This window comes from Hypanus sabinus, chromosome 12 (genome assembly GCF_030144855.1).
Source record: "Hypanus sabinus isolate sHypSab1 chromosome 12, sHypSab1.hap1, whole genome shotgun sequence".
NCBI classification, from domain to species: Eukaryota; Metazoa; Chordata; class Chondrichthyes; order Myliobatiformes; family Dasyatidae; genus Hypanus; species Hypanus sabinus.
This window is the reverse complement of record NC_082717.1, coordinates 59,267,757-59,281,176: the sequence shown is the minus strand read 5'-3', so window position 1 is coordinate 59,281,176 and position 13,420 is coordinate 59,267,757. Positions and strand designations below refer to the sequence as shown.

At 37.6% G+C, this 13,420-nt stretch overlaps 1 protein-coding gene across 7 annotated transcripts in view; it reads left to right on the top strand.

Moving 5' to 3' along the window:
• usp34 (ubiquitin specific peptidase 34) overlaps window positions 1-13,420 on the top strand; it is a 319,734-nt gene that overhangs the window by 174,897 nt on the left and 131,417 nt on the right. For all 7 annotated transcript variants that reach the window (XM_059986017.1, XM_059986013.1, XM_059986016.1 and 4 more), the window contains exons 37-42: window positions 104-256; window positions 1,139-1,243; window positions 3,802-3,857; window positions 3,947-4,067; window positions 4,939-5,122; window positions 8,387-8,550. In XM_059986017.1, coding sequence (XP_059842000.1) covers window positions 104-256; window positions 1,139-1,243; window positions 3,802-3,857; window positions 3,947-4,067; window positions 4,939-5,122; window positions 8,387-8,550 — 783 coding nt within the window. The remainder of the gene's footprint in view (window positions 1-103; window positions 257-1,138; window positions 1,244-3,801; window positions 3,858-3,946; window positions 4,068-4,938; window positions 5,123-8,386; window positions 8,551-13,420) is intronic.

Here is a 13,420-nt window from a genome sequence, read left to right as displayed (position 1 = left end):
ACTTTTACTAGCTAAGTTGATTTTTCAAGCTGATTTTCCAGATAGGCTAGTTGTGTCATATTATTCCACCTTACACATCTTGTCCATATCTGATTTGTTCCAGACCTCAGTTCGCCATGAAGCTTGCAGTGGCCTGTATAAGTTGTGCCTTTCAGGTTTAGATGGAGGAGAATCAATAAATCGATCTTTCCTTTTGCTAGCTGCTTCAACATTGCTAAAATTCCTTCCTGATGCTCAAGCTTTGAAGCCACTCAGGGTAAGAATTACTTCGACCACTTTCAAATTACTATCCCATGCCAAAGTTTTTAAGCATCTTAGTTTAACTGTTTCAATGCTAGATGTCTTTCTTTTCCAAAGTAACTAGCTTTATTAAAATATGTAACCAAATGAAACCTAGTTTAATTGTGTAGAAGAACGTTGAGATCTATCCACGTCTTCTATCAGTGAGCTCATATGAGCCTGGTAGAATGTTAAAAATGCCAATCCTGAATCTAATGCACTTCGCATTTTATTTTTCTTTAAATTTTATATTAACAATTTTTTATTCTTGGGGAACACTTATTAAGGAAGTGGAGAACTGTCAGTTCTTATCAAACGCTGCTTGTGGAAGGAGCTGAAATGCTTTCACCCCCTATCAGGCCTAGCTCCTGGTGAGCCAACCACTCCTTTACCTTTGCTTCCAGTCTCATTTTTCCCCTCTGTTAGCAGACTTTTCCTGTGAAATGATGGGGAAAAAAGCTCTGCATGGACTGGCTGCAATTTCTGATGGACAGAGGAGAATGCCAAGAGTGTCAACCAAATCTGAAATTATAAGAAAACCAAGAGGATTTTTATATAAATCTTCCTTAATCAATTTTTATAATTTAACCATAGCTTGTTTGTGGAACTTGAAAATTTTGATGACTGTTGATAACTTTATCAAATATAATGTACTGTGCAGAAAAATGTGAATGAGATTTTGCTGCTAATTGTATGGTCCTGTTTTTTAATACATATATTAAAGGAGACAACTGTACAATTATCCCTTCAGGCATAACTTTAAGGAGAAAACTACTGAAAAGAATTTGGAAGTTTGTCTGTATTGAAGAGTTATGAATAATATTAGAGTGGTGTTAAAGCAAACTTCCTTTATTTACAGGAGATAGATTATGAGGAGGAATCAGTGCTGCGAGCAGGTTGCAAGGAATATTTCTGGTTACTCTGTAAACTGATTGATAATATCCATGTAAAGGATGCTAGCCAGGTAGGCAGTTGTGATTCTTATTGTTACCTCATGTTAGAAAAATAAATATGAATAGTGATTTTTTTTAAAGGAATTGGCATATATTATTACTTTTGTTACTTTTAATTTTAAAAGCATGGTGAAGAAAATTATAGAAATTTGTGTAACTCTCTGAAAATGCATGGTAGAAGGAACTTGCTCTATTACTTTGTCAGAAGGATGGTGAATCTGAATTGATTTGGAAGTGAAGTTTCCAGAACTTGTCTTTCTGCCTGAAAATCTAAAATAAAAGTTGAAAACACCAGAAGTACTCAAATAGCTGAGCAGCATCTGTAGAAAGAGAAAGAGAGTTAACAGTTCAAGTCAGAGACCCTCTGCCTGGCAAAGTGTCTCTTAGACCCTGTATATTAAACACTTTTGTCTCTTCCACCCCTACTCTTCTCTCTCTTCCAATAATCGCACACTCGTGATAATCACATCAAATTTGTAGCATGGGTTATGTGTGCTTTACATAGACACTTCCATTCATGTTTTAATGTACTGACTTCTGACCAGTGGCCGACCTGTTCTGTGACAGTTGCCAGATAAAAGTTTTGTGCAGAAAACAGTTTTAACTTCTTGGCTTCCAGCTAGGTATAGGTATCAGTTTTAACCAATGTTTTGATGACAGCTCTGCCATCTTCTTCAAAACATCAGTTAAAATCGATACCTGTATCTGGCTGGAAGCCTGAAAAGAGTTTATTCATCATATATGTTGGGAAAGGGTTCCATCCTTTTTCAGTTTAACTTGCATTAAAATTAGACAGTGTGTTTTTCTCCTAGGTGTTCCAGTTTCCTTTTTTGTCTCAAAGGCATGATGGTTACTTGGTCATTGTAAATGAATCCATTATAAAATAATTTTGGTGAATGGTAGAATCTTGTAGTGGCACATTCCCAGTTGATGGGAATATAGGACAAATACATTGAGCTAGTGTAATAATAGTGCTTGATAGTCATCGCAGACACTATGGGCCTGTTTCTGAGCTTGTGACTCTGAAGAAACACTTTTTGTTTTTAATACTGTAAGTTTTTTGGTAATGTGGAAGGAGAGACTATAGAACAATGAAAAGGGGAAGATAAAACTTAGACAGGTGGTTGAAGCAAATAGAGGATGGTTTTCAAGCTATATTTTAATTTTCTTCCTGTCTTTTAATATTTACATTGGAATATATGCACATGTGTGCTTATATCAAGGTTATGAAGTTTTTGTTGAGTTGATTGGTATGTGTTTATGTGCAGGGCTTTTGATGTACTAAAGATCTTTAAAATTATTTTTAATATCTAATTTGAGAGCTTAAAAGGGATAGAATAAATGTATAGAAACCCTTGACCACTGTAAAAACATGACCAAGGTGGAACATAATTTATGAATCTGTGATCATTTATTTTAGTGGTCATTATTTGTGAATAGAGTATCCTGCAAAGTAGATGCCATCCTAATAAGATATATAAGATATAAGAGCAGAAGTAGGCCATTCGGTGCTTCGAGTCTGCTCTGCCATTCAATCATGGGCTGATCCAATTCTTCCAGTCACCTCCACTCCCCTGCTTTCACCCCATACCCTTTGATGCCTTGGCTAATTAAGAACCTATCTATCTCTGCCTTAAATACACCCAATGACTTGGCCTCCACAGCAGCTCGTGGCAACAAATTCCACAGATTTAACACCCTTTTACTAAAGTAATTTCTCCGCATCTTTGTTCTAAATGGACGTCCTTTAATCCTGAAGTCGTGCCCTCTTGTACTAGACACCCGACCACGGGAATTAACTTTGCCATATCTAATCTCTTCAGGCCTTTTAACATTTGGGATGTTTCTATGAGATCCCACCCTCATTCTCCTGAACTCCAGGGAATACAGTCCAATATATCTATTCATTAAAGAACTCTTAACTGTAGTCATTATTAAGACGGGTATACTTCATTTTGTAAATAATGTTTCTATCTATAATATGTTTTACAATATTAAAACCTCCTTGATAGGCTTGGACCTTTCTCCACATGCTGCTTCTGTTATACCCCATCTTATTTCCACATTGTAAATAGTTTTTATTGCTTATTTGAGTCTCCTGAATGTTGATCTCAGGATGTGCTACATAAAATTATTTGAATTTTGCCTGTATTAATTGTGTAAGTACTTTAAAAATAATATTGCTATTACGATTTGAATACCAACAATTTCCATTGCATTCGGCTGGTCAGAGCCTCCAGGCGTGAGACAGTACTTAACTTCACTTGCAAGAATTTGGCTTGGGTGGTTTGGAAATATATACAGCTGTGTCTCAATACATAGCATCATGATTGCGCTACTAACATATTGCATTTTATAAAAGTTTGATCTTTTAAAACCATTGGGGAACTTGACTCCATGTTAAAAGTGGATAGAAATCAATTTTAATTGAATCTACTTGTGGAATCTTCAAAAGCTGTGGAATTTTACTGGTATTATTACATTTTGAAACTTTACATTTGTGGTACTTTGTTAAAAGTGCAGAGAAAGTCCAAATTATTCTTTCTGTTGTATGGAATCTTTTCTGTAGACGACGTTGCTGGATTTGGATGCCTTGGCAAGACATCTCGCTGATTGCATTCGCAGGTCTGTTGGAATAATTTTTGAAAACTTTCCTAAATTGTTATGTTAATATATTGTTATTTATTAATTTCTTTTCCATTATCTTTTTGTAGCAGGGAAATTCTTGATCAGCAGGACAGTAACACTGAAGATGATGGGCTTACCGGATTACTGCGTCTTTGCACTGTAGTCATAAAGCACAAGCCTCCTTTTAAATTCTCTCGAGAAGGACAGGTAGTGTCTGAAATTTAAATATAAACAGGCACAGTGTGCAAGTACTAAATTAAAACAGAAAACGTTCTAAATGCTTAGGTCAGGAAGCGTCTGTGAAGAGAGAAATAGTGGTTAACATTTAAGATAATGTTTATTTTCGTAGTGTATATCTGCGCTTTTTTCAAATTAAAAATATAAGTGGGAACTATTGAAGCTAAAGCTAAAGTTGCTCAACTAAAATTTATAAAACTAGAAATTCCAAAGTTTTTAAACAAGTGTCTTTAAATGTTCATTCTTTTCAATGTTTCTTGAGTAAATCTCAAGTAAACATACACTATTGTTCAGATTTGACAGTAGTTCAGCATCCAACTCACTGCAGAGCTGCACAGCTTTTATAAACTCATTGGACCTGTTATCTGCACTTACTTTATAAATTCACTGAGGCCCTGAATCTAATGTTTTGTTATGCACTCACTGGGGCTTTGATTCACCTGAAAATTTGTTCTGTGTAACATCCTTTTAAAAATATATTGTATTTGTAGCAATAATATCCAATTTCCTGAATATTATTATATTCAAATATGGCATAGTTATTTATGTTAGTCTGCAAATTTAATAGGCACGATTCAAAAATTGCTGTAAAATATGGGTAAAATTTGAACTCTCTGTGCACCACAAGTGAAACAAATTTTCTAACTACGTTTAGCCCAAGTTTTTTGCAGAAAGTGGATCAAATATAAGGTAAAAGACATGACAGAATGATGTTTACCTTTTGATATTGTCTTTTTGAGGAGTGCATAATGTATTTATTGAAGGTGTTTTGTTATCTCTCTTGATGTTAGTGCTTTTTAAATAGAGCACACTGAGCAATCCTCATCTCCTTTTATTTCAGGAATTCTTAAGAGATGTGTTCAATCTCCTGTTTTTACTGCCAAGCTTGAAGGACAGGCAGCAACCAAAGTGCAAGTCCCATTCTTCCCGAGCAGCAGCCTACGATTTACTAGTGGAAATGGTGAAGGGGTCAGCAGAAAATTACAGATTGCTGCACAATTGGGTGATGGCTCAGCACATGCAGTGTAAGAAAGAATTATAATACTATATAAAATACATTAAATAGGCCAACTCAAAGAATTCAAGGACTAATTGAAATAAATGAATTGGATTATAAGATTTCACAACTGTCTCATTAAAGTGCTGAGATTGTAGGACAAACTTCTATATGAAAACAATAAGCATTAAACAAATACAGAGCCAGCAATGAGGAAAAATATTGAATGCTTATTTATCATAAACGTTAACATTGTTTTAGAAAGGAAACATCTTGCTTAACTTGACTGCTGTTAAGCTTGAATTTCCAGAATAATTCCTTAAAATTCTGAGTGAAAGATCAGCATTTAATGAGCAATGTTGGGAACAGTAAAACTAGAAACAAGTCAGCAATTAACAGTAGTATAGAAAACAACAGCTATCTGTAATGGGTTGCATTGAATGTAGAGAAATACTGAGTCATATATCCTAATTAATTTCTTGTTAGAGCAACTACCATTATTAACTTATGTCAGATTGGATTCAGAAACTCTTGTAAATTTATCAGAATTTCCAAATGATGCTAGAGTAGAAGGGATACTTAAAATTCATAAAACAAAATGAGTAGCAAGCATTTGTAATTATTGCTTAAAATAAAATAAAAAATATAAAGCTAATACCTTTATAGAAATCATTTCAATAAAGTAGAAAGAGTTGTAAACTTTGGCAAGTTCAATCAATATAACACAGGTACCAACCAAAACTAAATGATATTGAAAGATGTGAAACTTTCAGAAACAAGTAACCGCAATGTTACTGAGTTGTGTGGTACTCTGGTCAAAATTTCAGTGTTGTGTGACTTACGGTCATCAGAAAGCAAAAAGATATTTAAAAACCTCACCCAAAACATAGAGTAGCTATGAGGAGGATCCTCCCTATCAGATCTGAAATGTGAGGAAAGACTGGTGGAAGCTAACACCACAGATGTTAGCCTACACAAGCTACTTGTTTTTAAGAGATACAGAATGATATTCACTTAGCTTAATCTGGCGCCCTGCTGAACGTTAGCTAGAACTCATTAATATAGCTTTGGGGCTGGATATCAGAAGTTTATTTTCTAGTGATCAACAGCAGAAATAAATATCTAGGTGGAATAGTAGACATAAAAATCCTGTAAGTATTGAATAATTACAGTGAAGTGAAGTTTATTGGTCTCTGATATTTGATATATGAAGGTTGATAGCCAGCAACATTGGAATAGTATACAGTTGTAAGAAAAATTTTGTGAACCCTTTGCAATTACTTGGTTTTCTGAATTAATTACTCATTAATTACTCAGATCTTTATCTAAGTCACAATAATAGACAACGCAATCTGCCTGAACTAATAATGCACAAACAATTGTATCTAGTTTTCATGTTTTTATTGAACATAGTGTTTAATCATTCACAGTCCAGACTGGAAGAAGTATGTGAACCCTTGTATTTAATAACTGGTAGAATCTCCTTTAGCAGCAATAATGTCCACCAAATGCTTCCTGTAGCTGCTGCCATCAGACTTGCATGACGGCGAGGAAGAATTTTAGGTCATTACTACATGCAAAACTGTTTCAGTTCATTAATATTTCTGGGATAGCTTGCACGAACAGCCCTCTTCAGGTCATGCCACAGCATTCCAGTTGGTTTAAGGTCTGGAGTCTGAATTGGCCATTCCAAAACACAAATTTTCTTCTTTTAAAACCATTCTTTTGATTTACTCTTGTGTTTCAGATCATTGTTTTGTTGCATTATCCAACTTCTATTAAGCTTCAGGTCAAGGATCTCTACCCTGACATTCTCCTGTGAAATGCCTTGATACAATTTGGCATTCATTGTTCCCTCAATGATTACAAGTTATCCAGGCTCTGAGGCAGCAGAACAGCTCAAAAGCATGATGCTCCTTCCACCATATTTTACAGTTGGGATGAGGTTTTGGTGTTGGTGTGCAGTACCATTTTCCTCCAAAAGTAGTGGTGTGCATTTCTGCCAAAAAGATCAACTTTTGTCTCACCTGTCCAGAAAACATTGTCTCAGAAGCATTGTGGAACATCCAGGTGGTCTCTTGCAAGTTTGAGACATGTAACAATTTTCTTTGGAGAGCAGTAGTTTCTTCTATGGTGTCCTTCAATGAACACCATTCTTGTTCAGTGTTTTTCTTATAGTGGACACATGAACAGAGACTTTAGCAAGTTCTCGAGATTTCTGCAGGTCTTTTGCTGTTAACCTTGGGTTCTTTTTCAGTTCAGCAGTGCACATTGTGCTCTTGGTGTGATCTTTGCAAGACACCCAGTCCTAGGGAGAGCAGTACTGAATTCCCTCCATTTGTTAGACAGTTTCTCCTACTGTGAACTGATGAATACTCAGGTCTTTAGAACTGCTTTTGTAGCCTTTTCCAGCTTCATACATCTCTACAATTCTTCTAATGTCCTCTGAAAATTGATTTCATCAAGGCATGGTGCACATAAAGAGATCGTTCTTCAGAAAAGATCTTCTGTGTTATTAGTTCAGGCAGATTGTGTTTGTCTATTATTGTGACTTAGATAAAGATCAGACCACATTTTATGAGTAATTAATGCAGAAAACCAGGTAATTTAAAAGGGTTCACAAACTTTTTTTTGCAACTTTATACTATACCAGTGTTGCAGGCTAGCTACCTTGTATATCACATAATCTGATGTTTTAGGAGTTGCAGAACCAAGGAAGAGGAATAGTATTGAATGGGTAGGGTAGCCTTAGTGTTCTATACTGCTACAAAATATACATCTGCTGTTCTGCCTTACATTTTATCTTTTATTTTAATTGCATCACCAATGACAACCCTGTTCAGCATACCTTAATCACTTCCGTGTCCTCTGTCATTTATATCTCTACTTCCCATCCTGTGTTAAGATTCTTCTTTGAAGACCATCTTTCTGGAAAAAAAAGTGTTCTGTTCCAACGTCTTCCTATGGCTGACATTGTCACAATTTGTAATCCTCCTTTATAGTTAGGACTGCCCTTTTGTGGTTACACATACTAATTCTAATATAACTATAATCTGTGGTAGTGTTTCCCTTCCCACCTTTATCATTGCTGTAAGAGTGACTAAGTCATTAACCCTCTCTTACATATTGTCCTTTGATGAGACAGATTATAGTTGTCTGTTTCAGAATTAAAGAGTTGTGCAAGAAATGTAGTAGTTAATTTTATGGTGTAGTTTTCATAAGCTTGCTCAAATTGATAAGGTTTTTGTAAATTAGCACAATTACTTTGATTTCAATTCACTTTTTTATATAGCATCTCATGCACCATACAAGTGGGATTACTGGCCTCATGATGATGTGCGAGCTGAATGCAGGTTTGTAGGTTTGACAAATCTTGGAGCAACCTGTTACTTGGCATCCACCATTCAACAGTTGTATATGATACCGGAAGCCAGACAGGCCATTTTTACAGCTAAGGTAAGTACCATTGAAACATTGAATATGCTTGATGAGTATAGCGAACTGAACATGATAAATCCAGTCAGAAGTTATTGAGAAAGATAGAGATAAAGAATGTGATTTCCTTAAGTTTTGAATTTATTTTAGAAAACATAGATAAATAAGTTTGTACTGTAATAGTAAAAAAAAGTTATGTGGATATAATCAAATAGGTACCTATTTTCAAACTTTATCAGTGGGTTTTGTATATTTCATGTTTTACTTTTTTCATTCATTTTAATCAGGAATGGTTAATCATCTGTGACATGAGAGTGCTTGGTCCACTCTAGACCAGTTACTTGAAGACTGGCTTGTATCCCATGTCTACGATGTTCTCTTAGATCATTGACCCTTCTTACAGGATACAAATAAAAGCTAGTAATCAATAAGAGTTGAAGCATAGTAAACTAAGTTAGCTTCTCAAAGCAAATGCTGATTAATATCTCAAGTTACAATGTTATTTCTTCAAAATAGAGTTATTCTGAACACTTATCACCTGTGATTTGTTTTCAACTGAGGAATTATGGGAAATACCAAACTCTTATTGTACAAGTTTGGTAAGGTCAATAATAAGACTAAGCTGGAAATGGATCCTTTGATGGTAGGAAGTAATTTAATTTCAACACCTGATGCATTAATTGTAGACGGGTCATATTCTGCATGGAGGACCATCACCAGTGGTGTGTCTCAGGGATCTGTTCTGGGACCCCTACTCTTCATGATTTTTATAAATGAGCTGGATGTAGAAGTGGAGGGATGGGTTAGTTAATTTTCTGATGACACAAAGATTGGAGGTGTTGTGGATAGTGTGGAGGGCTGTCCAAGGTTACAGCGGGACGTTGATAGGATGCAAAAATGGGCTGAGAAGTGGCAGATGGAGTTCAACCCAGATAAAGTTGACTTTGTGGTTAAGAAAAGCACGCAGTGCATTGGCCTTCATCAATCGTAGGATTGAGTTTAAAAGCCGAGAGGTGATGTAGCAGCTATATACATTTTCCAAGAATTTCCAAGATGGCGGTGCGACGCAGCTTGCAGCAGCCACTCCGGAACTGATTATCTGTTATTTGTGAAGTGGGGTGCCGTGCGCAATCATAATCGATTGAAAACGGATGTGGGAGCACGGAGGAACATTGGGGAATCTCCAGTAAGACCTTCTTTGTTGCTGCTGCTGCTGTGAGGTCCGGGACTCTGCTGGGAAGTACAGGCCCCCAGTCCTCAGGGTCGCATTGCCGATGGCCATTGGCGGGGCCGTCTTAACGTTCGGCAGAGGATGGTGCTCGGAGAAGCTGTGCGAGAGGGATGGTCGTCAGCTCGGAGGTTCGACGGACTTGGAGTCTGCTGCGGTCAGGTCGCTTTCAGTGTATGCTGCGTCTGCGAGGCTGGGTCAGACGGAGCTTTCATCGTGTGCTGCGTCTGCGAGGCTGAGTCGGGCGGCACCGTGGAAGTCCATAGTGGGGGTATTCCCTTCTGCTGCCGGCGTGGGATGGCGAGTCTGTCGGGACCCTGGGGAGTTTTGGAAACTGTGTGGTGATTTCTTTTGAACTTAGTCCTTTAACATCTTTGGACTATTTTTATTGTGCCCATGGTCTTTTTTTTTTATCAATTATGCTATTGTTTGCACTTTTGTAACTATGTGGTTTTGTGCAGGCTGCCGGAGACAGTGGTGGAGGCAGATACGATAGGGTCTTTTAAGAGACTCCTGGGCAGGTATATGGAACTCAGAAAAATAAAGAGCTTTAGTTTTTGGTCTTGTTTGATGGATTTGGAGCTCGTTTGCTCCGCTCTTTATCAGCTCTTTATCAACTACAGCTTCTTTGCTCCCCTGAGTCCTGGGGAAAGCGCTAAGAAGGTAGCACGATATTAATACGCAGCAGCCTCTCTGGACTCTGGATTGGGAATTGCCAAACATTATGTGGAATTTCTGGTGTAGTCTGTTTTGTCATGTGCTTTTGTGATTTCATTCTGGAGGAACATTGTCTCATTTTTTAACTGCATTGCATTTGTGGTTTCTAAATGACATTAATCTGAATCTGAATATAGAACCCTGGTCAGACCCCACTTGGAGTACTGTGCTCTGTTCTGGTCACCTCACTATAGAAAGGATGTGGAAACCATAGAAAGAGTGCAGAGAAAATATACAAGGATGTTGCCTGGATTGGGGAGCATGCCTTACGAGAATAGGTCCTTTTTTCCTTGGAGCAGTGGAGGATGAGAAGTGACCTGATAGAGGTGTATAAGATGATGAGAGGCATTGATCGTGTGGATAGTCAGAGGCTTTTTCCCAGGGCTGAAATGGTTAGCATGAGATGGGATAGTTTTAAGGTGCTTGGAAGTAGGTACGGAGGAGATATCAAGCGTAAGTTTTTTCTGCAGAGTGTGTTAAGTGTGTGGATTGGTCTGCCGGTGACAGTGGTGGAGGCAGGTACGATAGGGTCTTTTAAGAGTCTCCTGGGCAGGTATATGGAGCTCAGAAAAATAAAGAGCTATTGGTAACCTTAGGTAATTTCTCAGGTAAGGACATGTTCAGCACAGCTTTGTGTGCCAAAGAGCCTGTGTGCGCTGTAGGGTTTTCTGTGTTTCTATTAATTGCTATGTACACTGAAGTGTAATTATAAGTTTCTTCTCCCATTTTTGTTTTTCCTTTTCTGCTAACTGAAATTAAATTTTGTATGAATCCAAGTAGATGAAACTGTATGATCCTGTGATTTGACTGTGCCTCAAATATTCTCTGATCTCTGACTGAATATATTCATGTAAAAGAGCCATTGTAGATATCCACCACTAAATTTATTTGAAAGTTTCAAGTTATTGAAGAAATAAAGGAAAATTTCAGTTCAACAAGAAAGGGAATTTGAGTGATGTTAACAACAGCAACATTTATAAAGGAAAATGGAGAACCAGCCTAGGCAGAGATTCTGGGAAAGGTGATTAAATACTTTGTCAAATAAATATACTAACACAAACATCTTTAAAAAGAAAAGATGAGAGAGAAGGATGTTGGGGTGGGATTTCATTGCATGAGGTAAGGCCCTTCAAGATATAGCCACCATTGGTAGAATTGCAGAAGATGCTTATTTGCAGGAGACCAGTCACAGAAGTTGTCTTTTGTAAGTGGATGGAGGAAGTTGCCATGATATTAAAAGAGCTGAACATTGAAATAATTTTAAACCTGATGGAAAATATTTAGCTTCAGATATTGAGTCAAAATTAAGTATGTAATATTATAAAGAATCAAATTTTCATAGGAAAGCAAGTTCAAGCTGGTAAAATATGCTTTGAAAGTTGGTGTAATTAAAGTTATTCATGTAACATTGGTGATTAGCAATATGAATGGACAAAATGAGCAATAAAGGTTCTGTGTTCTGCTGATGGAAAGGAAAGGTTTTTGTGTATGAAAGAATGCAGATTACTTGAAAAGTACTGCTTGTCTGAAATTGTGTGCTTTAAGTTTTGTAATATGCTGAAAGATACTGTTGCACCAACTCTATAATGGAATATTAAATCTTATTAATAGAAAGGGTTACATCAAATCAGTTTTATATTTGCATAATTACAGTGACGAATGCAAATTATTTGCTGAGCTAATTAAATTTGGCAATCTTTGTCTAAGTTGCTTTTTAAAAAATATATATATTAGCTATATTTGTTAAATATACAATATGTGCTGGAGGCAGTTTGTGAGTGTTGCCATGATGCCAGCGTCAGCATAGCGCTTTTTCTGCTAACTCTATAACTTGTACATCTTAGGAAGCTGGAGCATCTGAAGGAAACCCACATAGTCAGGCGGTGATGGGAATTGAACCACAATCTTACAGCTGGTTCTGTAAAGTTCTATGCCAGCCACAATGCTATTGTACTGCCTGTATCTATTGTAGACAGATTTTGAAAAATTACATCCAAAACAAAATTAAATGTTGAACAAACAAGAGAAACTCTGCAGATGCTGGAAGACCATTGCAACACAGACAAAATACTGGAGGAACTCAGCAGGCCAGACAGCATCTGGGAAAAGAGTACAGTTGACGTTTCAGGCTAAAGCCCTTTGACAGGACTGGAGAAAAAAGCTAGGGAGTAGATTTAAAAGGTGGGGGGAAGAGGGAGCAAAACACAAGGTGATTGTTGAATCCCGGAGTACCAGAGAAGCAATGGACGGGCAAGGGGATAAGGTGAGAGAGTGAAAAGGGATGGGAAATGGTCAAGGAGGCAGGTGGGGGGCTTTACCAGAAGTTTGAGAAATGGATGTTAATGCCTTCAGGTTGGAGACTACCCAAATGGAAGATAATGTATTGTTCCTCCAACCTAAGTGTAGCCTCATCATGACAGTGGAGGAGGCCATAGCTGGACCTATTGGAATGGGAAGTGGATTTAAAATGGGCAACCACCGGGAGATCCTGCTTTTTCTGGCTTTTTGAATGATAACGAGAGAGGAGGTGTAACACTTATTCCGCTTGCAAGGATAAATGCAAGGAGGGAGATAAGAGGGGAGGGACCAATGGACAAGTGAGTCGCGTAGGGAGTGATACTTGCTGAAAGCAGAAAGTAGTGGGGAGGGAAAGGTGTGTTAAAGGTGGCGGACGTTTTGGAGAGTTACGTGGGGGCCACAGAGGCTGGTGAGATGGTAGGTGAGCAAAACAAGTGCTACACCTCCCTCACTACCATTCAGGGCCCTAAACAGTCCTTTCAGGTGAGGCCGACACTTCACTTGTGACTCTATTAAGGTCATATACTGTATCTGGTACTCCCAGTGTGGTCTGTATATCAGTGAGACCCAGTGTAGTTTGGAAGACCACTTTGCTGAGCACCTACGCTGCGTCCGCCAGAAAAAGCGGGATTTCCCAGTGGCCACCCA